This window comes from Lonchura striata, chromosome 6 (assembly GCF_050655825.1).
Source record: "Lonchura striata isolate lonStrDom1 chromosome 6, ASM5065582v1, whole genome shotgun sequence".
Classification (NCBI taxonomy): Eukaryota; Metazoa; Chordata; class Aves; order Passeriformes; family Estrildidae; genus Lonchura; species Lonchura striata.
The window spans coordinates 11,030,494-11,058,112 of NC_140708.1; the positions used below are offsets into that span (position 1 = coordinate 11,030,494).

Consider the following 27,619-nt stretch of genomic DNA (forward strand, 5'->3'; position numbering starts at 1 on the left):
GTAATTTTAATTATACCAAACCAAGCACCACCAATACCACAAATACTCTCTACTTACAATAAACACCCACAACATATCACAACTATACAAATTAATACAATAAAACAACTTTAAAAAATCCCAAAATTCATTATAGAAATTCAAAAAAACTAGAAAAACTCAATTTTAAAACCCTCACTACTTTACAAGTAAAATCCATTTTAAAAACATATTTTAACTATAAAAAACTTAATCATTAAAAAAATAAAAAACAAAAAAATACAAAACTACCTAATATTTACCCTCAATACAAAAAAGGGACATATGCTAATCACTATCACTCCAAATTTAACATGAGACTCCTCTATCAAGAAACTTCAAAAAAAAAACCCCACACAACACCATTACATAACAAAACAAATACAAATAATAATCACAAAAAACTCAAACCCAAACCAAGTACAATTCATAAAGTCACCAATCATCTCCCAAGCAATTCCAACTTTTTATCCCAAAAACACAATATAAACTAACAACTTCTAAATTAACATACCTTTTAAAAATGTTTATCATAAATTTATGCACACAAGAGTAACTAATACTTCACAACAAAAACATTTCAATTATAAACAGAAGCAAAACCATAATTCTTAAATTTTAAATTCTTCCAACTATTATTCCAATCAGTTATAACAAAAACTAATAGTTTCAACTCTTACTATACTCTAATAATAATTCAACCAAAGCCACTAATAACTATCACATTACCAAATCAACAGTAGGGCACCTTTTTACAAACAACAAGTTTTTTTATAGTGTTTAAATCACTTTGGAAACTTTCACACCTGCATTTTAATGACCAATTTTGACAAGAGTTCTATCTGCCAAGTTACAAGCCCAGATGTAACTTTAATACAGTGAGAACTAAATAGCCCATGCATGATCTAGGGAAATGTGAAAAAACATGTTATGTTTGAAAGATGGTGACCTAAGATAGTTATTCACCAAGGACAGCAAAGTCTGAGAAAATATAGTTTTGAAGGACAGTGTATTTGTATGTATTTATTCTTGAAGATATGGAATGAGGAAAGAGTATCATGTGCCAAAAGCCAGTAGCAAAACCTGCAAGGGTTGACACAGAGACTGGCAGAGCATTACTGACATCTAGTGCTACACCATAGCTTGTCAGCAATGAACGTGCACTGCAGAAGCACCAAAAAGAGAATCCAATTTCTAATCCAAAAAGAGAACTCACATTGAGAAACACTAAAATAACATTATACTAGTCAGGACTTTTCCCATTTTGGCAGAGACCAGAAGCATCATTTCATAGTCGTGCACTACAAAGGAGCTGCACCACCACCAGTATATGGAAATCTTTGCTTTTACAAGATGTTGTCTCACCTGACATTGTTTCAGCATAAAAGCAGGCAGCAGCTTGCTCACAGTCCTGAATCCTAATTTGGCCTGTGCTTGACCTTCCTCTGCAGGTTCCTACAGGAATAGCCAGGAAGGAGGTGACAAAGTGCAGGCAAACCCTGCCGGATCAAAACCAGGATTTTGTTGCAGCATAAGCCACATACCACTTCAGAAGGCTGCAAGTGTCTGTCCTTCTTATTCTTTAGTCCAGCTTTTTTATTCCCCTCATTGTTCCTGCATTGCACCTGTGTGCCCTCTCTACCTTTGCATTATTGGTGAGTACACCCAGCACTCCACAGCTCATTGCTTTTGTTATAGATACGTGTTATAATATTTGCTTTCCACAAATATTAAAATGGATATTATATGTGTAGTGGTAAAGTAACTTTGTTATAAAGATATGGCTTTTATTTCTGTTTTTAATTAAGCTTAGACATGGTGGTGAAAACCAATGAACATATGAAGGGGACACCTGGTACAGATCTGCCAACTATCAGCACTCATTGTCTGAAGTCGGTGTGGACCAAGGCCCAAAACCCAGAAGTGGCAAGAATGGACTAAAACCACAACCAAGGAATCCACATGCTCCAAAAAGGCAGATCCAAGGAGGAGACATGCCAAACAATTCTTGGAACATGTAAACTAGTTTGGGAAAAGGCTTATAATGCATAAGGGTCTATGAATGTGCAACAGGCATAAGGGAAAGGGTATTTAAGGGGCTGAGTGCAAAGACAGGCCTCACTGTTTTTAACTCTTTTATTTCTCTCTCCTCATGTCTTTTTATTAAACTTTTTAAATTTTACCAGGAAAGTAAAGTTTTTAAATTTTATTTTTTTTTTTTTAATTTTCCCTTGTTTTTCCCACTTCCAATAGCGTTCACCTGCTTTTCAGAGCTGCAGCCCGCTGGGGACAAGGCTGGCCGCAGCTCGGTTTCCCACAGGCTGCACCCGCAGGGCTGAGCCGGGACAGGATCGCACTGTGGCACTTCAGGGCAGACCCCAGCTCAGAGGAAGGCAGTATCCAGCAGGACACTGATGTGGTAAGCTCCGAGCTCTACATTTTCTTGCATTTTCAAAACAGCAAAGCACGAAGCTGTGGGTGTAGGGAAAAACACGCTGTGAAAAGCCAGTGTCCATAAAGGAGACACAGCAGTCCTCGAGGTTTGGGAGGACTCAGTCCCTTTCACCCTGAACTCCCGGCTGCATGTTGCCCTCTTCCTTTCCCTAGTTGAGGTGCTAGAAAGGTACAGCCTTCCCGAACTGCCTAGCACATAATCCCCTTTAAATACATAATTTCCTTCCAAAGTTCAGAAACTCGGGTTTATGCGGACCCATTTATCTGTCTCAGGATTTAAACTGTTTGGGTTCTCTAACAAACCTGTGGCTTGAAGTTGGTAGCAATATTAAGACAAATTTCAAAGCCATTAACACCCATACCCTCACTCACAGAACTGTTTGTAAAAACATAAGCACACATCTTTCTGATTTCCTACCACCCAGCACACATCTTTCTGATTTCCTACCACCCAGCACACATCTTTCTGATTTCCTACCACCCAGCACACAGAGCCAGCAGCCCCCAGGGCTGGGAACAATCCTCATCTGAAAGAAGAGCTCTGCAACCTCCAGGTCAGCCTCTGACAAGTCTTTTTTCAGTGATTTTTACTCCATCTTTGAGATTGGTAACTTCTCGGCAGCATTTTTCCCATCAACAACAAAAAAAAAAGCTTCCCAATACATAGTTAATAAGCATTGCAAAATTATGCACAGGTAGCTAAGTGCAAACTTTGGTCAGTTTTGATTTTTAACATCTCGGGTTTTAAATTTAACCATCCCCTCCCTTAATCACCATCTCTAAAACACCAGTAGTGCTCAAAAGCCATGACAATCCATTACCAAAAAAAAGAAACCACACCCACTGTCTATATTTTGTAGTGTTATCAATCCCCTTTTTTCTCTGTTCCAGGGGAAACTGATAGCCTGCACAGAAAATAGAGGTGGTCTCGTACACTGATGAAAACCACTAAAGCTTGACCAGCAAAGGCACAGGTGAAGACTGAGTTCAGAGACTTCAGTAACTACATTTGAAGCTTATAGGTGCAGGGCTAAGTAAAACTACTTCATTTTTAATCACTCAAAGAATCTATCTACCTTCAAATGCCCAACATGCCACCTCTTTGAAGTTTCATTTTGGCTGAGAGGAAAATAATAAAAAGCAGCTGTGCTGAAACACTGAGCTTACAGCTCCCTCCAGAGTTTCCTCTGCTGTAAGTGCTGTGAGTAACTCTCAGATTTTCACCAGGAAGAATAAATTTTCCCAGCCACTGTGACAGTAAGACTCCCACTGCCCCAGACTTTCACTGCTGTGACCAAAGCACCTTACTAATATCTGTCAGTCACACATTGCACTAAACATGCACCCCTGGGAAAGTGTTCCTGCATATTGGTAGTAATTAATAATTAGTCCAAAGAGTATTTATCTCAAATCTCCTGATAGAAGAGCACTATTACTTTGGCACATCTGGTAGAGATGTAAAGATTATTTTCTCTAATAGACATTTATAAAGCCAACAGGTAAGCAGTAGCAAACCTGTCTTGGTCAGGTTTAATGCACTGTCTCCAGCATTTATTGAGGCAGAGCAGCTCTCCTTATTGTTGGCAGTATCTCAGCTGCTTCCTCCAAAGAAAATAGCTGTAGATCTCCCATTGGGGGAGAGAAATTCAGGGAGGTTTTCAGCAGTTGTTATCTATAATATTGTTGTCAATTTGGGAAGGTTTCCAGCAGTCCACTCAGCTAGCTCCCTTTGTCCTCACCTGTTTGTACACAGCACACAGAGTATGTCTGGCACCATGGGAGCTCCACCAAATACTCTTGACAAGCCAAAATTTTAGCCTTATTTAAGCACATCTCCACTTTAACCTAAATGCTGTACAAAGGACCGACAAGTGTTGTCCTTTCCTCCCCAGGTAATTGGAACACTGATTTTAAGATATCTCACCTGAAGACATCCCACAGTTGAAACACAAATACACAGCATTTTCAAAAGGCTCCTGAAGGATGCAAAGCCCAGCTCATGCATCCGAGTGGGGAAAATAAATAGAAAAAAGATAAATTACCACTAGCAGCAGTGCCAGAAAGTTGCAAGAGAACCGGGGAGGCTCTAAGGCCTCCCCACCACTCTGGCAGGCAGGAAAAATGCAGAAGATAATGTCTGCCCAAAACCCCCAATTCTTCTCTGTGTGTAAGAAAGCTGCATGATATATTTCCCATGTTTAGGTTGCACAAGCCTGAATAGCTGTTAACGTGTTTGGAAAGAATCTGCCAGTGGTAGAATTCAGCAGTTTCTGTTGGTGGTGAATTTAGCTCCTGCTGAAAGGAACACAGGGAAAGAGGAAAAAAATCCTGAAGCAAGAAAAGAATCTCAAAAGGGTCACTGGAAATGCTGGAACCAGACAAGCTGAGAGGCATTGAGCCAAAATAGGACCAGAATTTCTGTTACTACATTGTTATGCTGGTGTGCTATATTGCTATGTAGAAACTTTTTTTTTTTAAACTTCTTTTATTTCTATGCACTTTTCTTGAAGTGAGAATGCCCAATTTCCTGCAAATTAATTTATCTTCTTCAGCCTGATTCTCTCTCCCTGCCCTTTAATTGATTGTCCATTCTGCCTTGGGTTCTACATAGATATTCTCACTGAAGCAAAGCTACCACAATTGAGGACTAAAAGTGGAACATTCCTTTCCTGGTGGCAATAAAGTTTCCATTATAAATATCTCCTGGTTCAGTTCTCAGGCTTCCCTGGCTGCCCTGCTGAATGCTCTACCACAGCACAGCTGCTTTTGCACAGGTACCAGGTGAGGTGAAGCCTTTAAAGTGAAAAAAAAGACTCGAAAAAGTGCAAATCAAGGGCGTACTCAGGACTTCTGTATCTTTGCTATTTTCCTAGAGGCACACCAGCCTTTTAAAATCAAACAATTCATAATTTTACTTTTCCAGGCAGAGTTTTAATAGCATTAATACATTGTTGCTTCTGGTCATGCCCCAAGCAAGCAGATGTGGAAGCTGAGCTGTGACAAAGCCTGGCTGGTTATCAGCCTCCAGGAAGACATCACCATTCCAGGGAAGGGACTTGTAGCCTCCTTGTCCCAAATGTTGGGGTACCAGTGTTTAAAATGGACCCAAAAAGCTTCCAAGGCCAGGTAAGAAGCAGCTGTGAGTTCCAGCTAATTAAATGCCAATGGTTCCAGTCTGTAGGTCAAATTCTGTAGGAGTCCTGACTGAGGGGAAGTGCAGGGGAAGAGCTGCATTAGATCGTTTTCTTTGCAGCTATTCCTGGTTTGTTTCTTTCTTTTGAGAAGTAATTTTGCAAAATTAGGACTTGGGCATGGTACCTATTTGACAGCTTCCCATCTGCTGGCCCAATTTATATCCACTGAAACTGCTACAAAATTAAGTTTTTATTGCCAGTCACATTGCAGTTTATATAGCTGTGGAAAAATGGGCTGAACTCAGTTCCTCCTTATGCTTTATCAACCAAAAAGTGTGTGCTGACACCAATCCTTTACTGCCATCCAGGACAACAAGCAATTGGCTGCCCTTCAGATACACTGAACACAGGTGGATTTATTTGCTCTCTTCAAGGTCAAAGAAAGTGTAGAGATGGCCAGAGGAAATTGTGTATATGACAGGTATTTTGCAGTTCTTATTCTAGATTCTATTTAGCCTCAGATCTTGTGCTGGCCTAAACCACAAACTACAGTTACATTTAGAGGAAGTCTACATTTGTGGATTGCAAAAAGAATGAAAAGTAAACTCAAAAACAGCAGAGCAGCAACAGGAGATAAGAGAAATGTGTGATATTGAAGGCAAGACTCTTAAATGGCTCTCTAGACACACTTTTGTTAAGGAAACTTCCCTGTCTGAGCATCCAGGACCAGCCTGTCACTCTTGCAGCACCTGAGCTGGACCAAAGCCCCTTCACAGCTGCACCCCACACTCACACTGGGCTCCCTTATGGGCTCAAACCCAGGTTTTCCATGGCAGAGTCTCAGACATTCAAATTCTCAAAATAATTTAATCTTGGTGAACGACTTAAATAACTAAATAACTCCAGCTGGTTCCTTCAAGGAGGCAGCACCCCAGAAAAGGAACCCCTTGGCTTCTATCCCCTCACAGTCTGAGCACAAAAGTCTGGGGTCCTCTGCTCCTGCTGCGTCTCTGAGTGCCCGGTCCCCTGGCAGGGCCACAGGTCCCCAAGTTCCTCATGACACAGAGGGTCAGCAGGTCACAGCCCCTGGCCCCAGGCTCCCCCAGAGCTCAGCCTGCAGCTCCCCTTGAACTACCTGCACTGAAAGGATTCTTTAACACCCATTCCCCTCCCACAGCCCCAGTCTTTCCTCCACACAGAGGAAGCACTTCTTTCCCTAAAAACAAGGCAAAACGATGAAGCCAGGAGGGCAAAAAATTAGTAAATTAAGTGTCAGATAGGCAGGACTGTAACACTTGGCATCTGTCACGCTGTGCACAGAGGCAGTGGAACACAAACCTAAGAGCTCTGCCAGCAGAGACTCAGAGTAGGTCTCTGCACTAAGTGAACAGTAGGTTTGGCTGTAACACAGGGCCATCCATGTCCACGTCCACCCTTATCACAGGTGAGGCAGCCACAAAGCAGAACATCACCATACAATTTCAGAAGGCTTTAAGCATTCCCCCAGACACAGTAACACCTTACCTCATCAGAAGGCTCCAGGAAGCTGCTCGCACAGAGTAACACCACACCACTTCAGAAGGCTGCAAGCATCTGCTCTTGGTGCTCTTCAGCCCAGCCTTTGATCCCCTCAGGTTAATGCACTGCACCTGTGAGCCCTCTGCTCCCTCTGGGATTGGTCAGTGCCCCTGGGCACTCCATGGCTCATTGCCTTCAATAGCATTCACCTGCTTTGCACAGCTGGGGCCAATTAGGGATGAGGCAGCCCCAGCCCCACTCCCAATTACCACAAACTGTGCCCACACATCTTTAATGGGATTTAATGGGGCTCTGTGCAGTTCCCCAGCTCCTTTCCACATCTCCCCACATGGCATTTTCTTAGTCGGAGTTGGTTCTCAGCTGCATCAGCTCCCTGAGATATTTCACTGTGCAATTGTTCAAACACACACGTGTGCAAGGAAGGAAAGAACAGAGACAGTAACCCCAGGCAGCCAACACCCCTGACAAGTGATGAGCAGGCAGCCAAGGAGAGTGATTCCCTCTTCACTTCAAACCAACAAGGAAATGGGGATTTCTTTACAAGATTCTTCAGCGCATAGCCATTATGCATTTTTAAATTCATAGCATAAAACGCCCTAAATCCTCACAATACTGTGGATTTTGCCAGCTACAGCCTCACCTCATCATTTCTTCCAATTCTGGACCATAGGAAGGAAGGCTGCACAGAGCTGTGGGATAGCACTTAAGATTACTGAACACATTTAGAAAGCTTTTTGTAGACAAGCAAGGTAACATTAAAAAAAAAAAAAGGAAAAGAAAAAAATTCCCAACATAATCCCCCTCCAAACCAAACCAACTTAAAAATTAACTAAGGCTGTTCCTGCATGCTTTTGGAATTTGGGTCCTGATGTTGGATGCAAAAGGACGTGTAATCAACAACATATGCAGCCTCTTGTCGTGCTGTTAAAGGTTTTACAGGATGAGCTTAATGGATTGTGGATTTTTTTTTTTTATAGAGCATCATCAGTGCAAGTAATAGTCAAGTAGACTTTTTCTCAACAATCTTCTGATATTTAAAAGAAACCAACTATACTTGCAAGTCACTTGCAGAAAATTTTAATAATTTGCCAAATATACAGCTATTAGAATGACCCTAAATCACTAAGAATTAAGTTACAAAAGTTGGTAGATACCACAGTACAATGTTCTATAAAATAAACATGGGTAATATTAACAATACTCCCTGTGGTCCAGGAATGTCAGAAAATAGCAAATGAAATTACAAACACATACAGATCAGAGGAGATTGAGGGGCAGCTTTAGACTTAGATCAAAGAAACTGAGACTAGACTAGACACATTCATTCACCAACATAATGTATGTAGAACTTTAAATCTCAAAAACAATTAACAACACAGCATCAGGTGCAGTTTCACATGGTTTCATCTATGTTCCAGTACAGTTCCCCAGAGGATTAAAGTGCATTTGTGCACTGTAGTTTCATTTAGTCAGGTGCAACACATATGTTTGGAAGTTACTTTCTTTTTTAAAAAGTGACCGATGAAATAAAATAACTACTTGAACCAATGTCCACAATTCAAACTAAGGTGTTTTGAAGTACCTTTGTTCTGACTTTGCTACTAAATGTCACGTAACAAATTAGACCCCAAATCCACAAGGCCTATCTCCACTAAACAAGACCAGAGTAAAAGATATTTACTGAAACATGTTTTCTGTGGTACAATGCTTATTTTCCCCTTTCAAACAAATATTTGCCCTTTGAATGACAATTTGCTACTGCAGCTTCCCTTTACAGATTGCTGTGAACATGAAAACAGCCATGATTTGGCCCGTGGCTATGGTGATAAATGCATTTGCCAGGTAACATCCTTTTAACCCAATGAATAAGCACAACACATTCCCTCTGTGGGCCACCTGGAGATCTGCAGCCTTTGGATCTCACCTGTAGTCATTCTCTGTGCTAGAGCAGACCCAGTGTCCTGCTCAAGGCTCCTTAGGAACTCTCACTGCTCTCTGCTGTACCACCTCCTGAAACCCAAACCTGCTCCTGAGCTGCAGTGAGGGAAGGGAAACTCCAGGCAGTTCAGCTGTCACTCACCTTGCCCCCAGAACGTCCTCTGCAACTCCTGAGTGAAGAACTCACTCAAAGCCTACAATCCAGTCTCCCCTCGGGTCGTGCTGCCCATCAGCACCACTCCTGCTCTTTCAGGAGAGAGTGGATCCCCACAGTATTTGAAGCATCTCATGGTGTTTTTCAGAAGCAGCACTTCAAGAGGAGTTATGAGACATAAGCTTTTTGGGAAATACAAATTTCCATCACGATGCCACCTGTGGCAAGGGCACTCAGGGGGAAACTGCACATAGGGGAAAAAAACCCAAAAGGAATTAGAAGGATGAACAACTAAACAGCAAGTGTGGATGTGAGGCTCCACTCTTACAGTCTTCCTACATTTGATTGTGCTTCACATCATGAAGGGTGCAAGTCACTCCAATGATTTTGGGTTCATAATGTGAACACTCCTGCACAGCTGACACGGCCAGCGCAGGTGACACCACTCCTTCACCACTGCTGCTCTTACAGCTGAGGAGGCCCATTTTAAACTCTGCACAATCCAGGTCTCTCTGCAGGTGAGGAAATTTTACTGGGGTTCTAGATCTGTAGCATGTTAACATTACTTACAATTTTACATGCACTGAAATATTTGAAGAACATTATGCACTCTGTTAAATTAATGGAAAATAGTGATTTCCTAATCTACTCAGTACTTTTAAAAGTTCTCCATGAAACTGTGAGATTATGGAAAAGAATAACCTGGTTATACATTACAGTAGAAAAAAACCAAACAGTGCAAGTTTCATCAGAATCACAACTACCAGTAAAGTCTCCAGTTTAGTTCATAAAACAAATTGATTAAATTATTTTAAGTATCTTATAGTGGCATAGTAACTTCCAATGCAATTTATGCAACAAATTTCACCCATATTCAAAAATACATTTGTAAATGCTTTTCATAAAACTTTATACAACTCAAGTTCTCCTTAGGTATTCCTAAGCACAGTCCTCACAACACCCTAAGCAGAAGCCTCCATTTTCAGAGTCCATGACTGACAAATCTGCGTGAGTTCTTCCTCTTTGAGAGTTGGCTCTGCTAAACCCAACTCTTATTGCTTAAAATCATGAATTTCCTCAGCAGACCTGGCACCCAGCTACACCACACTGGTCTGGGACAGCAACCTGCTGTTTTATGGGACATAAACACCTACAAGCCTTGTAACCATTCCTGTGAAGATTTCCATGTAGTGGTTGCCTGTCCTGTATACTTTGTCCAGAGAACAAAAGGGGCATTGCTGAGAGGGAGGGAGATCAGTCATCAGTTCAGTGACCCACTCTCCCTCTTCATCTTCTGATTAATTACATATTCTGTTTAATCATTTCTGTGAATACATTTCCAACTGCAACTGAAAACAATTGGCTCAGACACAAGACACTAGACACACCGAGCCTAAAATCTGCAAGAACAGAAGTGTGAATGTAAGGCCTCTGCAGGCTCAAACTCACAGCTGGTACTGTGCCCAAACATCTCCACATAAGCTTTATTTACACAAATTCCCATGAAAAATACTGTTACTTCTCAAGCTACATTTTAAATTATCAGAAATACATTCATAATAACTGCTGGTACAAAAACCATGATAAATTTTTTTTTATTCAAAATATTCTGACAGGTTGACAATATTCCAGGCATGTTACAAATACTGCCATAGCCAACAAAACAATCAATACTTAAAGAGCATTCAAACACTGAGGACATGTATCTTAAAGCAGAGACAGGAGAGTGCATGGTACTAAGTGCATACTAATCATTTTCCAATAACTGACTTGAGGAAAATGCCTCATTTCTCCGGTACAAAATGGATTAAAACCAAGAAGAGATGAATTAGAGAGGACAAAAATGATGATGTTAAAATGTTTTTGTCCATATTTTCCTATAAAACCTTGTACCTTTATCATACAAGGCTACTACCAGTCTGGACTACTCTAGTGTTGACTATTTAAGGGATAGAACAACAAAAATCATAACAGAGAAACCAGTGACAAAGCAAACAAAACCACAAACTCTTTCTAGAATATGGCTTAAATTAATTCACAGAGGGTTGGGAATATATTAACTATAAGGTGCAAGAGAAATACCAGGTAGGAAAAAAGTTCCTCTCTTCCTGGTACTTTCCCCCTCAGACTTCACTGTATTTCACATAAAATTTTTAACACACTGGTCTCACCCTTCTTGCAAGCCCCTTTTTCAATACTTCTAAAACATTATGTTACTAAAAGATTGGTTTCATTATTGAAAGCATTGGCCAATATGAGTTCTAAAGTTTAAACCACATAATTCTACACGTAGTAATACCCTGTTTCTCCCAATTAACCCAAGTTCTCAAATAGAGCTAAAAATTCAGCTTTATTTAAAACAGCGTATTTGCTTGAAAAAGTATGCATCTCTTTGTCATGTAAAAAACAGATGTCCAATGAAGAACTTGTCAAGATGTGTACACAGCTGAGTGCATAGTGCAGAACATCATACAGAGAGAGCAGCAAGGCCACAGGGTCACTAAGTCCACATGAAAAAGATGTATGTTTCCAATGACCAAATCCATTCTAAAACATTTTCATCCTGGGAAGGCTTTAAGCTTTCAAATCTTGCTCTAGGGATGGCAGGACTCCTCCATTCCCACTTTTCATACAGCTCATACAGAAGAGACACACCAAAACTGCTTTGGATAAATCATCCTGATCTCAAGTATTCCATACAAATGGTGACTTTTTCTTGTGAAAAGGAAGGAAATGGGACAGCTTTCAAATCACACAGCTTGCCTGTGTGTCATTAAAGAAATTTGATGTGTCAGCAGCCCGGGACGGAGAGCCACAGCTCCAGTGGCACAAGCGGTGGCACAGCTGGCGGCTCCGGGGCTGAAGGATCTCCAGGAGGCTCCTCTGCCTTCTATTGCTTGAGGTTCCAGTCAGTGCTCCCCAGCAGTTGAAGCATCAAATACTCACTGCAAAAATGCAAGTGGCTTACAGCCAGCAGAGCTCTGCATGCTCACCCAAAACACTTGTTTCCCCATTCTACTGGTTTGTTTTTTAAAGCAATGTTGTTGGAGAAGGGCCACGAGAACAACAGAGTGAGATATTTTCCTTAATCACAGCATCAGACACTCCATTAACAAACTGACAATCTGCTAAACCAAATCAGTTCCTGGAACATCTTGCATTTGCCTTCTTTCACTTGTTCTTAGAAACAAACAGTTTCTCTAGAAGTTGTGCAGTTTAAGCCTTTTATGGTATGGTACTCCAGCATTTTCTTAGCACCTCAACACAAATTACATGGTAGCTCATCTGTGGTGAACATCAGCTACGACATCCACAAAGGGGGAAGGGCAGAAAGAACAACAATATTGTCCCATGACATGGAAAAGCACTTTGGGATGCACTGGCTTCAGGTGAGACTGCTGACTCAGAATGGGATTTCTCTCCAAGCAGAGTTACTCCAGTTATTCAAATACAGTAAACACAAGGGCAGTACTGAGGACATCAATCCTGCACCTTACAACTTTCAGTCTATTTTCTAAACACCTCTTAATGGAGATGTGGCTCAGTGTCAAGGCTAAATGGGCAAAAATGTCATCTATGCTAAAGTAATTAGAGGAATTAACATAACCCTTGCTCCTGGTAGTCCTTGGACTTAAGCCAACCACTACATTTCATTCTATTAATTTAACTATCCTGCTTTATCTCAAGTATCTTCATCCTTTCACACTTTCTAATTAACTATCAATATTTTTCCTGAGTGAAATTATAAAAAGTTAAACCCTTCTACCAAAAGTACAAAGACAAATAAAATATAGAACAATACAAACCCAGTTATACAGCATTACAAGTGCAGAAATTCTTCATGTTGTTGCTCTTTATCATTGGCCCCCAATAAAAAACATAGCAAAGAATTTAGTTATCCAAAATATTTTGCAGTACTGTGATGAGATTCTTCAGACCATAAATATAGCCCTCATCCTTTGTGTTGCTGGGAAACACATGAGCAAAATCGATCATTCGGACATCAACATTTGCACTTTCCTTGGTCTCTGCTGGCATGTGATAGAAAACTTTTTCCAGTTGGGGTAGAACATTTCCATTCAGGTGCTCCTGCGTGATGCATGTGCTGGTTTTCCACACATTGTCTTGCTCTGAGCTTTCAACTTTTAGGGAGAGCTGACTGTGGTGCCTCTTCGAGCACGCCTTTTTGTGAAGTGCATAAAATTTAGACAAGCCTTTGCCTACAGAGGCTTCGATTTTTCCATTCTCTGTCGAATTTATTACATGAATATTATTATTATACTCCAATACATCTCCACCAGATAACAGGCCTTTGGGTACTCCTGTCTTCTCTGCCAAGGTGACATCACTCAACCGCACGGTTGTCGCTGGACATGAACCTTCATAGACAAACAGCAGTGAGCTTGCGTAGAAGTTGAGTTGTGTCTGGCCTTCAAACCACTCCAGAATCTTCTCAACCTTCTGAATGCTGGCAGCTACCACATCTTTTCTCAAGCAGTACCCACTGTGGAAAAACTTTGAGATGCCTGCAAGAAATACACACATTTTGGGATTATTTTCACTTCTGAACAGAAGACAAATGATTTTTTTTTTGTCTTTTGGGATGAGAATAGTTCTTAACTGAAGGAACAGACACCATCCAGGTAGTTTCTCTTCAGGCAATTACTAACTAAACCCAAAGCAAACCTAAGAACTCTGAGATCTTCAGTCACATCACCTGCTGTGTAATACTACAGCTTGGGCTTAGGTTGTAAGTAGAAGTAAATGTATCAAGCAAACAGAAAAAGAACATGGTTCCTGCTCCCAAGGCAGTGGAACAAGTGTCTGGACAGTTTTGGGCAGGGACCTATTAAATTCTCCAAGCATAAACAGGCTCAAGCAGCTTTTAATTATGAGCGTGTTTGTGTGTGCACCTTCTGTCCCTTGCTGGGGGACAGATGAGCAGGCGTCAACTAATAACAAGTCTGCAATCATTATCACCAAACAGCCCCACAATGGCAGCACTTTTATTAATTGTTAATGTAGAGTAACGTGGATCGACTTCAACTGATAAAGTCCTTTGAATTGAAAGATGCTTTTGTAGTAGCTTTCTATTAGAAAATACACTGACATTCACAGAAGACAAACTAGAGACAAAAGAAAAAGTATTTATAATGAAAACATGCAATACTTTTACAAGATTTCTATTTCATTATAGTTTCAAAGCTGCAAAGAAGTTGAATTCTAGATTTCTCTACCTAATTAGTAGTAAAAGAGACATGAGGAGGAAATTCCTATATTCTGCACTGCTGTTACAGCCAACTGCACACTTAATTTCAGGTTGAGAGGCAGCTGAAATACTACAGGGAACAGCCAAAGACCCATCTGAGGGTCTTTGAGGACAAAAAAGGGCTTTTAAAATGGGAACACCCAGAATACTTTTTCCACAGAGTTCTATAAATCAGTATTTAAATGGAATGATCCAAAGGCACCCCAATTCCCTTACTCACCGTCCTTGACTGTTTCCTTGGTCAAGCTCCTTCCGTAGTGCTGGTTTTGTGTCTCATAGCTGTCTGAAGACACGTGGTACACCTGAAAGAGGCAAGAAGGGGGCTCCCTATATATTTTGAAGCACCAGTATTTCTGCAGAGCAAGACAGACACCTCACAAAACATTAGTCCTCACAGTTTTTAAGTTTCTTGCGGTACCCAGCAAAAAAAAAGTGCTCTCCCAAACTCTCCCTTCAGCCCTTGGGCTCCAAGCTACAGCTCTCCTGTGCTAGAGACATCCTGGTGGTGGCAAAAAGCAATGTATCCATTACAGGGAACTCTTTTATAAGGCCCTGCAAATCACAACTGAGATCTGAAACTATCTCTGTTACTGTGGATGTTAAATCAGAAAGACAACAAAGCAAAAATTTCAATGCAATTATTTTGAGTTCTTAAAATTATAAAACTATTTAGCACAAAAGCAAAACAGTAAGAATTACAGCACCAAGGCCCAGCTCCATAAGACACATCTGCAACTGTCAGCACAAATAGGCTGCACTAAATAAATGGCAGCAGCCAGGCAAAAGCTGGTTCCAGCATCAGCAGCAGTACTTCAGCTCTCATCTGAAAGGGAGGCAACTCACATGGGTACAGTTTTGTCCATATCAGGAATTGTACAAGCTTAAGAACTTAATTCAAAACTGTTTCACATATAGACATATTTTCTCTCACACTGATATATTTCCACAGCAGAAATGTGAGGCAGCAAGGCCCAAGTATAATTTGTTTATGAGAGCGTAGACAATTTTTATTTGCAGAAATAATGGTGTTACCAAGCAGGCATTTGTCTCTAGCAGGAACTTGGTGCTTGGCACTTGTTCAGACCACCCATCCCTGTGGCATCCACCCCATGAACAGCTCTGCCCTCCCTTCACCACTGGAAGAGAGGATCCCACTGAACCATCCCTCCTCCGGGGCCTTATTCTTCCTGAAGCCACCAATAAAGTCCACAAGAGTGAAACAGCAATAAAAAGAAATATTATAGGAGCATTAAATAAAGAAAATACACTTCCCTATTTTCATTACAGCCCACCACCCTGAAATCTCTCTCGCCCATCCAAACAACAATAAATCCAGTATGATTACACAGATCCCCACCTCCTGTTTTGCAAAGCAGCTCAGAAGAACAGTCTCAAATAGTTTTTTATTTTGACAAAAGTCTGATTTTAAGTCTCTAACCATGAACTGAAGGGGCTGTAAACAGTTCTCATTATTCTAAAAATATAAAGAGCTGTAAGTCTAAATGTTTGAACTCAGTAGCAGAAACACTTCACACTGTTATGATACTTGGAGAAACTGGTCTCCATGACTATGAAATGAAGAAGGCCATAGCAGAAATGAGTTATTCTAAAACTGCATTTGACAACTGTGATGTTGGGTTCACAAGAACAATAATTTTTCTGCATTTAGTTTTTGCTGGGGTTTTTTTCCAAAGCACATGAAAGAAGTATCAGCATACGACACAGAATCCCAAAGATGACTTATGTAACCATTTCAGGTACCAAAACCTTCAAAAACAAAACCAAGTTTCAAAATTCTTTAAAGAGCGACAAGTCAAAGGCAGCTAAATAAAGCATAATATTGCTTAGAAAGAGAATCAAGAGTCTAGTGACTACATCTAAGTTTTCATCAGCTGTGCCTTCATTTTAGTAATATTAAATGTTCTCATGTAGTTGGACAAGGGGCAGCTTTCTGCAGACATCAGCACTGCAGCAGTACCAAACCATCTTGTTTACCAGAACCTTCCTTATCTCTTCCTGTAGGAGCTGCAGTTTTTCTGACATGGGCACTAGCTCAAACATGATTAAGATCTGCAAGCTCATTTTGTTTTCCAAAGAAATGCTGGAGCAGCACATCAGACCCTGTGCTTCTGAGCTGTTTCCCAAGAAGCCACCCCACCTCTTCTCATAATTTGAACCAAACCGTTCCCCAAATGTCTTTCTGTATGGCTTACAAACACCGAGGCAGATGTGCATGCTGCATTAACAGCACATTTTTAACTATACAAAGCAGTCAGTGACAAAGCACCAAGTCCCAGAGCCACAGGATGAGTGTAATGTATGTGTTTAACTGCCCTGTGCACTCACAAGGCCCTGGGTCACCAAGAGGCTGCAGCCAGTGGCATTAAAGGACAGCACAACTGCATAATCACAAAAACCATCTCTGACCACCACCCTGAAACTTTGCACAACTGCAGGAAGAGACTACTTGAACATTCCTGGAAAACCTCACTCAAATACAGATACATTACACCCCATTCTCAAAGCAAGGGAGCTGAAAGCCAAGCTCAAAGAGACCAATCTCTCACTAATCCTTGCTCCACCCTCACTGAGCCAAACACCGGGGTGGCTGTGCTGGAGGAGCAGGAGGCTAAAATCAACTTCCTATTTGACAGACCTCTTGCTCTACTGTGCTTTTGTTCACATGGCCACCACCAATCATCTGCTATTAACCCTTCCTGCTATTAACCCTGACATTTTGCCTCTGAACCAAGCTTTTTCTGCATCCCTGTTGTTGCAGCTGTCTGAACGAGCCCATTTCTGTCAGAACAACAACAAATCAAGGCAGATCTGCAACCTTAACAGCAGCCAAGACATTATTACACAGGAAAATATCATTTCTTGTCCACCTGCCACAGCTTGTTATGTGTTTGCTCTGTATCCACTGGCAGGTCTCCTGCAGGGTGCAAGACAAAGAAAACTCCTTCCGTGAGCTACAAAACACTGCCTTCAAGAAACCTCCTGCTTCACGAGTCATTTTTCTATATTCTTACTATGCAACATCAGAGCTGCTGTCAGTACCCAGCTGCTACCAAAGCTGGAGCCACAAGCTGAAAGTGGGGTTAAGCAGGTATCACCCCAGCTCATCTAGGCACATCCAACAGCAGCATCCATCCCCAGCTCTGCAGGGACCCTCCTGCTGCCAGGCCAAGACCCACACTCATGCCTGGGCACCTTCTGCCTGTACCCCACCACTGTCCCAATATAAATGCATGTTTCCTTCATGCTCAAGTAACCCAGGTTTCTCTGCAGGCCCTTCATCCTGCCACAGTGCAAGACTTAAAGAGTTTCAACAAGCCTTATTTTTTCTTTTCAAATAGAAAAGTAAAGCAAGGATTTAAAGGAAAAAAAAAAGTGAAGGGGGAATTTTTGCTTGAAAGCATTCTCTTATTTGTTATCTCTGCTTTATAGTAATGTCTAACATTACCAGTGGTGTTGAGAGCATGCCCCATTATCCAAATCCATTCATCTAAACATCTCATTCCCTAATTTTTACTTTTTTAAAACTTTATTTTTTGTAGCTAGACCACAGGTGATGAAAGCACATACATTCCTGCTGCCTTAAAAATTCAGCACAGGAAGGATGAAGCCTTGCTCCCTCATTTCCATACTGAGGTATTACTCCACCCATTTTGCTTCTTTCTTCCTTTGGACTACTTTGACTGAGTGCTTCATATGACTAATTGCACCCCCAAATGCTCTGACATCAATATACAGTTTAGTCAAGTCCTTAGATAAATAAGTTGTGGAATGAAATTATGCTGAAAGTTATCCAGTGAAAAAGCAGACTATTCATCTCCTAAATAGAAGAAACTACAACACTGCAATTAAATCATAAACCATTTTAAGAATAGCTTAATACAGTAATTTTAGACTCCCAGAACTTCCACAAAGCTTCTCATTTGAATAAATTTATTTTATGTAATAAAAGACCACCTGCTCCAGCTTGGAAGATTTTTTTTTTCAGGACTTCTGGTTGGTTTGTTTGGCTAAGATAAAATAGGGTTTTGTTTATTGTTTCATGGATTTTTTTTTTGTTTTGCTGACTTCCTGCTTTCTTAAACATCAAAGTTTGAATTAGACTTCTGATATTTTTTCATTCTAGAAGAATCTGAACAGTAGATGCAAAATTTAATACTTTTATGACTTCTCTCCTGAATCTTGTTACTAGCAGATCAGAGCTTATGAAAATTACCACAATACTAGAAAGAGTTCATAAAAACCTCATAAAATAGAGTCAATTACAGTCAATTTGAAAATATCCTGCAGAATCATGTGCTATAGATGAGAAAATTCACTTGTAAAACCAGCTTTGATTATATTACTGCCTGAATGTTCATAGGCACAAACAATAGAAGTCAATGATGGATTATAATGGTAAAATTACATAATCACCAGTCTGTGTTTTAAAATAGCATTTCAGAAATATTTTGGAGTACGTGAGGTTGCAACTGATGTCCTGGAAACAAAAGACAATCTGCAGAATCTGGGAACTGTGGATTCCTAAAGGACTGTGAATCTGAAATGAGAGCACAGCCCACACATTGTGCTTGTACTCAACAGCATGCAGAATGCTCTGTATCCAACATTGCCTGTGCTGCAAAGAGATTTCTTACCTGTTTGCATGTCTGCTACTGAAACCACATTACAATTACAAATTTGCTATTGCAACAGTACCTGAGACTTCCACCTTCTATGCAAACTCTAACTACTTTCATAACAAATCATATCCACTCTGACAGAATCCCAGAATGACCTGGTTTCAAACGGTTCCAATCCCCTGCCATGGGCAGGGACATGTTTGACTAAACCAGGTTGCTCCATGTCCTGTACAGCCCGGCCTTGGACACTTCCAGGGATCCAGAGGCATCTGTTAAAGAAAGCAACTCCTCCACTAAGTACAGAATTGTGTTTTTAAACAATGTTATTAAAATAACCGCGCTTCCTAAATGTATTTCCATGCATTTATTTCATCTATTCAGTGTATTAAGCTAAATATAGATCAAATGGCAGAACTGTGTACATAAATTAATGCTGAGCTAGACAGGACACTCCTATTTTTAAGGACACACCATACATATTTTATATGCCTAAGAAAAAGCTGTTTCAATAGCCTTTTCGGTAAAAATACATTGTAAATAGATTTTGGGGTAAAACCCCCACCTATAACACTTTTTTTGCTTGTATTTCTTCATGACAACTTATATGATAGATGCTTTAGAAAAAGCATAGCTACACCCTCTGTTTTTCCTAGCCCTCTCCTTCTTGACCTTGTAAAATTTTACCACACAAGCCCACCTCCCTGGTAAAAAAAACACTGAATGAAGAGATTAAAACCAAACCCCTGTACTTCTTCATTACATCATGTTTTGTCCAGAAAACAGAAACAACCTTCATCCAGCAAGTGAGCTGTTCTGGGCAGTACATATCTGTGTAGGAGTGTTCCATAGTATGGCCAGAACGTTGCAAAAATAAAGCAAGCACAGAGAACCTCCCATAACCAAGAGGCAGAGAACATTGTGAATTCAGACTTTGCCAAGTGCTGTGTGAAGGCAGGAGGAACCTTTTCAATTCTCTTCGGAAAACAGCTTCCAACGTGTACTTGGTTGCCAAAGGCAAAAATCCAAATCTCATCTAGCTAAACACTGGATGGAAAACTGAACTACTTGGGAGAACCATCATTATACATCCAGTCTGAATTAGGGGACTGAAAAAAATTCTGCAACAGGACAAAGACACAAATAAGTGACAATGTTAGAAACAATAGTCACAAGCATACCACAGAAGCAATCAATCATTCCATCTGCACTGTCATGAAACATAGGACATGAAGCACATTGTTTTACAAATGAGATAAGAAAGGTTACACAATGACATCAACCAAATCCAAAGCTATAATCTCTAACCTTCCTTTTCCATCCAAACTGTGGCTGGTTTTTGACTTAACTCCCACATTCTTGCTCATAGGCTTATGTAATTACTACTCATGACCACTATAATTTATATAGCAGCTTATCTCAAGGCAGAGTTAAGGGCTGGGAGGCTGGGCAGCTCTGCACAAAACATTACAGAGATATTAGAATTATCTTGAACAATGGTGCAATCTGGCTGTTATTGCTATTGAACAGCAAAGGGGAAGCTTATCAAAGTCTCCAGCCATTTGTGCTGCAAAGCTTCAGGAGCCCTGGCTTTGTGTATGAGAAGAAAAACAAAAATCCCACATCAAAAAAGAAAACTATTCCTGTACCTATCATGGCAGAGAAAACTACTTATCAACATATTTCTCTTACTGAGCCACAAATGTTCTGTACACCTTTTCTTTACAATGAAGTTTTGAAGTAGCCAAATACACACCTATTGACTCTTAGTATTTCTAAGAGTACCTAGAGTTAATAGGGATGTCTGCATGCCCAACTAACCTTCCCTGACAGCCATTCCTTGAGTGTGTAAATATCAAAAGAAGTCTCCTTCTGATGGAAAGCTTTTTAAAATGTAAAACATTAGCAGCTGTTCATGGCTATTTGCATCACCTCTGTAGAACATAAGCAGCTTGTTCATAGCTACATGCATCACCTCTGAGAGCTTCCTTACTCCTCCCTAAATTAAAAAAATACGTAAAATTATTTTTATTTAAAAAACGAGTATAAAGATGAAAAATGTGGTGGATAAAGCTCATTACTGAATTATTAGAAAGACTGGTTCAGTATGTAAATCTCTGATATACACCTTAAAATCCGCTTAATAATTTTAAGTATCTGTTGTGGTGGTGAAGAATTAATTGCAGCTATATTCAGTTTTAAATACCCAGCCTCTCTCTTGTATACACATACAGTGCCCAGGTTGCAAGTAGCTTGCCCTAATGGACAAAGCCATGTTAAATAATTGTTTTGAACCAGAGCAGTTCTTTGGAACTGATTTCACATGACAGCTGATACCAGCACTACCAAGACATTCAGGTAACACAGTATTTATGCAAAACTCAAGAGGATTGCTGTTTGCTAGGAAAACCAGTTGCTGTACCTGGTGTGGGACAAGAGGCCTGAGCATAAACTGAAAGTGAAGACAAAACAAGTTCTTACCCTCATGCCAAGAACCAAAAAGCCAATCTCTTCCATCAGCGGGTACTTGCTGACCTGCTGTTGTATCTTCTCCTCTGAAGCATATGGATCATAACTTTTCTGACCAATTTTTACATCCATTATGCAGGGCTTATTAAACTTACGGGTCACATCTTCCAGTTTTAGGTATGTGTCTGTCAAAAAAAAAAAACAACTTCTCTTAACAGTGGGTCAAAGCAAAATAGCTTCTGCTGAGCACCTGTGGAGGAATGTGAAGAGTTTAAGGCTTAGTATCACATGAGTTCTTCAAGAGTCAAATTTGTCTCTGAATGGAGGCTAAATCATGGTCACTGACACCCACAAATTCTATTGCTATGAAAATCTAAATGCTTTCTTGTTTAGAAAATTGTATACAATTAACATGTGTTAACCTAGCATTCAAATCCAAATTATTGCCCAGATAAAATCCCTGAGTAGCTTTCATTAAGTCATTAACATATCACAAAGAGCATTACTAACTACATACAAATGCAGGTTTTGCAGCTGTGTGGCTAGTTTTGCAATTCAGTTGGTCTCGTGTCATTTTAAAAATTAAGAGAACATTTCATTCCTAGCCTTCAGGGGCTGAAATGCAGCTCATTTGGTTTCTCTTTATCCCACTCCCATCTACACTTATTTCTCATGGCACACCTTTGGGGGAAAATGCTCTTGGAATCCTAGGCTGCCTTTCATCCATTTCTAACAGTCCTCTGGGAGGGTGGCTGGACTAAGAAACCTCAGAAGTACCTGAAGATTTAAAGGATTATCTAAAACCTGATGAAAATGCTCATTACCAGCATTCACTCACTGTCGGAACACAACAAGGAAATGGAGTCAGTACCCACCAGCCCTCAGACAACTCTGCTTGGGAGACAGCTGCACCCACCTCCAGCCCTTGCCAGGACAAGATTAACCAACACAGCCTCAACACTGGTCTCATTCTTCATATGTGCTTTGTAAATCCTCCTGTCACCAGGCACAAACATCAGATCTGGCTTTCTTTCCAGTAAAGCCTACTCCATACATGTATTGCTTTGGCTTTAATGCAGTTTGAACACAAAAAAAATTGTATTATACTCCATTCCTGCAGTATGATCTAAAATGGGATTGTGAGAGAAAGCAAAACTAGTTCAAGTTTAAAAAGAGGCACAAAGTGCCTTTTTGAAAGCTGTACAATCAGGTAACAAACCAGTCCCAGTCAAGCAACATTCCATTTACACTTGATAAGTAGAGACACTTTCTTAAGGAAAAAAGTGAAAGGGACTTTTACTACTTTAAGTCCTACTAGAGCCTCTGTTTTTACACCATCATGATCAAATGTCCTAATTTCTCACAAAGTATGTATGTATTAATTTAAACAGGTTTGATTCAATCCTCAGATGTCTGCTTTCTGTATCAATGGAATTAGGCATCTTGTTAATGTAGTCATTTTCAGGACATGTCAAACCAATCCACTAATTTAAAAAAAAAACAAAAAAAAAAAAACCACCATTCCTCCAGTAAATCACTTCCCCAGCTTTTGATGTCTTTTGGGCTACAGGATCAATCTAGCTACAGCAAAAGGAGTTTTGTTATAGGCTAGCTCACCCACTAACTACAACTGCAGGAATGCATCCAAGCTGAAGTAACTTGTAGTTAATTTTGAGGAGCCCTAGGCAGCCTACATACTTGATATTTGCTCACTGAATATTCCCAAAGGAGAAGCAGGACAAATACTCTCCCTACCAGGCAGCATATTCTGTATCACCTGAACTGCAAGTGCTACTTCTGCTCTTCAAGGTTGTTATACAGATGTCTAATTCACTCAGATATTAGCATAGCTTTTGCAGGACTTTGAGAAACCACTACCAACACCTAGGGAGTTAATAAAATCTGTTGGCTATCTCCTTTTAAACCAAAAATTGTAAAAATCTAAGTGTCATCCTTCTGACTCTTTTTGCATATTACAGAAATCACTGTCATCAACAGATTTGTGTCATCCCTCTAAAACAATGCAGAAAATACCTAAATAAAACTCAAGGGTTTCAGTACATAGCTCTCAAAAGCAAAGAGCCACAGGTTTACATGGCAGGTGGGGAAAGACAGTAAATGCAAAAAATCTCAGAAAACGACTGCAGTCCTTCACCACCAATTCCAAAATGCTTTGGAGCATATTGCAAGCATTCCAAAATCAAACTGTTAGAAATAAAAGAGTAATACAGATTGTTTAGGAGCAATGTTTTCATCAGCCCTAAAATAAAACCATATAGAAAGTATAAAACATTTATTTCCATAGGTATCCACAGGTATCAGCTGTCTTCTACTGCACTGGTCTAATTCCTGCTTTTTAACCACACAGCACAAGCATTCAGCACCTCTCAAATACTTTAAAGTCCAAACTGTCTGTCACTTCGTTGTTCCCCATCCTTTCCAGATTTCTTAAACTAGATTTCTTAAGCTATCTTACCAGCCTCCTAAAAACATAACAATAATTAATTTTTTAATTAAGCATTAAATTACCTTTGTAGATAACATCAACCCTGGGAAACATTAATTATTTGGCAAAGCCTGTAAATTAACCAGAAATTTCTCATCTCTCTCACACTTTCTGGAATTAAATCTTCCTTGTTAGCTAACTGCTGGCTCAGAATTAGGCCTGTTATATCTGTTAACACATCCCTCTGCTCTCACAAAGCTGTGTGGCCTTGTTGGCAGAGCAATGCCACCCAGATAAAGCAAGTTACTTTTTCTCATGATTGCTTCAAACAAATTGATCAATTGTTTATACTCCATCTTTCTTGGCACTGTTTGGTGCTTATTTGCACTGTATTCATCAGTCTGATTAAACAGCTCCCAAACCCACAATACTGGTACATACACAACTTTCATTTCCAGCAGTTACCCCTATGATACCTCCAAGCACTGAGACTAAGGCAAAACAAAGTTAAGGCTCAGATATGTATCAACTGCTCTCCATTTTCAAATCAGTCACTGCAAGCCTCTGAAGCTCTGACCATAAGTTTCCTTCTCAAGGGCATCAGTGAGTCTGCACCTCAGCCCAGGTAATAAAAGCGCTCTCCCCCCTTCCCCTTCCTTGATTAAAAAAAAGACTACAGATTTTTCAAGCAATTCAGACTTTCTAAATTATTATATAGTGCCCTGCTAACCCAGTGTGCTTCAGGAAATTATGCATTTGCTATCTCAAACTAGATTAAATTAAAAACCCCCATGGAGAGAGAAATTTATAAAGATTTTTATATTAAAACTTGCATTGCTAGATAGTCTTGACCATACATTTTAAGGATTTAAATAAATCATTCACCAGAGACTTGCCCTGCCCTTTTCTATTTACCAGTGGCAGGAAGGTGTGGCTTGACATATTATTTACATAATTTTTACAGTCCCAAAGGAGATAAACCAAAAGACCACTAGAATTCAGCAAGTATCCATGGCATGAACCACTGCAGACTTCAGCACAGACATGCCAGTGCATTCAGTCCTCACTGGAGACAGAAGAGACAAAATCACTTGAGGCATCTGATTCCTTTTCATAAGAGGAGACACCTCTCAAAACAGGAATAAGCAGGGAAGAGCTTCAATTGCCCGCAACAACAAAGGAAGAGAAGTTAAGTTTGAAGCTGGGTTATATGTATCTATCCTGCTCACAGGTTAGGCAACAAAACCAGGTAAGAGTATAAAATGAGCAGCAGTGAAGTTACTTAAAAAAAAACAACCACGGCAGCAACTAGGCAGCCACACTCAGAAAACTCAGCAGCAGATGGCTCCTAGATCTTTATAACAACTTTTCCACTGCTTTGTGAATAAACTCCAATACCCACAATGCCAGTGAAGCTAAATTTCAAATCCAATCTATTTTAGATGAGCTGAGGAAAACAGCATCCCACCTCTACCTCCATTTCCTTTGCAGCAGCACTGGGTATGTGATTTCAGCAGAATGGGAGTTATTTTACAAATTGTATTGATACTGGGAGTCTATTTTTTCTGACATTTCCTACATTCTCATTTACACTTCATATATTTCACCCCTTTTAGCTAGCAATTTCATCCACTTACCTTTTTCTTCAGTATAGAATGTTGATGCTTCTCCTTAAATATTTCTCTAAGGAAATAAATTATGTTCTTCACCTTAGAAGCTGCAGTTCCTGCTTACCTGTCACATGGAAACTGAGATGGTCACAAATCAAGTTGAGAGCAGACTAAGTTTTGTTTTCTCAGAAGTCATCTATGACCAATTTAGTAACAACAGGAAATTACTGGGTTCACTACTACTGGGTTGTACGGAGCTGTGATCCCAGAGCCTGCAGAGCAGTGATTGCCAAGGGAAAGGTCAGGCTTCCACTGTTAAGACTGCAGCAAACTTACAAATATATCTTCAATCTACATTTAGGAACAAGATACACATACACTCTGCTAAGCTCCATCATCTGCAGCAACTTTGATTTCTATCAAGACTACACAAAGCTCATTAATACTACAGATAACAGAGTTGGCAGTGCAGTGTTTTGGTTGAACTGTCGCCACAGCTTTCTATGAAAAGGACTCATGATAGTGCACAGCCTTTTCAAGAAGCAAAACAAACAAAATCAAAAGTTTCTCCTCCTTTAAACAGTTATTCCTACTGCCCATGTCGGACTGGCAGTGACCTTCCAAAATCCAGCCCCATGGTGCTTTTGAATCCCCAAAGCAAATGAGCAATGTGTTGAATTACTGTCTCTTGGTTAGACCACATATTTTCACATCTTAAGATCATACTGCAAACATAAAAAAATTATTTGCAATCCATAATAAATTAAATTGTGAGGGAAGGAAAAAGATACTTCTTCTAGAGCTATTTGAGTTAGTGCCAAACAGGAAAGCATGAAAGTAAAGCTGAGCTAAGAAACTGCTGGTACTACCACAAGCTTCCTTTCATTTTTTCCTGTAGATATTACACCATGTCTGTGGATGCTGTTTTACTACTACTTTGGAAAACAAGTCTATCAAGTGATAGCATTAGCACAAGACGACAGAGTTATTTTAAAGGAGCATGGCATCTACTTTGGTGCCCACGTATTCAAATAGATTCCATGGCATCCCTTTGTTTGTGTGTTCCAGAAGCTCCATTTCCCAAGTGTGAATTAGAAAAGTCCCCAGAAGAAAATCCAGTTTCTAATACAACAATATCTATTTTCTCTTGAAGATACAATCTTCCAATTGTTCTACTAAAACATCATTTTCTTCCTGACTCCTAGTGTTCTACAACTACAAATTTTAAGACACTAGATCTTTGTTTCATTAAAACCAGTAACAGATGATGGCAAGCAGAACTCCCCACCATGGCACCTGCAGTAAGTGCTTTGGGTGGTAAGGCACAGTGATGAGATCCAACCACTGAAGAAACAGCAGCATATTCCAGTTTGAATGCTTTCTCAGCCCCAGAGTATCCATCTTTCCTTTCTTCCATACCCACAGAGTGTTCTTCCTTTGATTGCCTGGCTGGACATAACCATGGAACCAGCCCTCTCCTCCACCACAATCTCACCCAGAGCAGGAACTCTGGGGCAACGTCCATCAGGCTCAGCCACTCAGGAAACCTCTGCTGTACAAACAGCCACACCCATCTTCCCTGGGAGGAAAACTCCAAAGACCTAATCCAGCCACAAGACTGCAAACGGGAACCAATTGTTAGAGGGAACATCAGTGGGCTCCAAAACAAATCCAAAAAAACCCTACAGAGCTCACAACTGCCAAAAATTAGTCTCCAGAAAATTTTTCCAGGAGGTTTGGATTAAGAGATAAAATTAGAACAGTACCATTTGGTGCAGTAGGTGGTGACCAGACACCGAAGTATTTTGGCAGATATTCCCGCAGCTCCAGAAGAATGCTGTCGCAACATTCAGCGTCATAAACCTGAAATAAAATAGGGAGGCTTGGAGAGATCATCATTTTAAACATTCATTTCTGCTGGTGGGGGAGTGAACAAGTAGCTGCATGGTAC

General features: G+C 40.2%; 1 protein-coding gene across 2 annotated transcripts in view; it reads right to left on the reverse strand.

Moving 5' to 3' along the window:
• Nucleotides 1-8,206: 8,206 nt before the first annotated feature.
• Nucleotides 8,207-27,619, reverse strand: part of IPMK (inositol polyphosphate multikinase) — a 37,997-nt gene continuing 18,584 nt past the window's right edge. Inside the window, exons 3-6 of one of the 2 annotated variants that reach the window (XM_021535788.4) lie at nucleotides 27,435-27,531; nucleotides 21,625-21,797; nucleotides 14,727-14,808; nucleotides 10,817-13,763 (exon numbers count right to left, since the gene is read on the reverse strand). In XM_021535788.4, coding sequence (XP_021391463.4) covers nucleotides 13,129-13,763; nucleotides 14,727-14,808; nucleotides 21,625-21,797; nucleotides 27,435-27,531 — 987 coding nt within the window. In that variant the 3' untranslated portion in view covers nucleotides 10,817-13,128. Of the gene's footprint in view, nucleotides 13,764-14,726; nucleotides 14,809-21,624; nucleotides 21,798-27,434; nucleotides 27,532-27,619 lie in introns of both variants that reach the window. The other variant, XM_085583149.1, reaches the window with a different exon arrangement.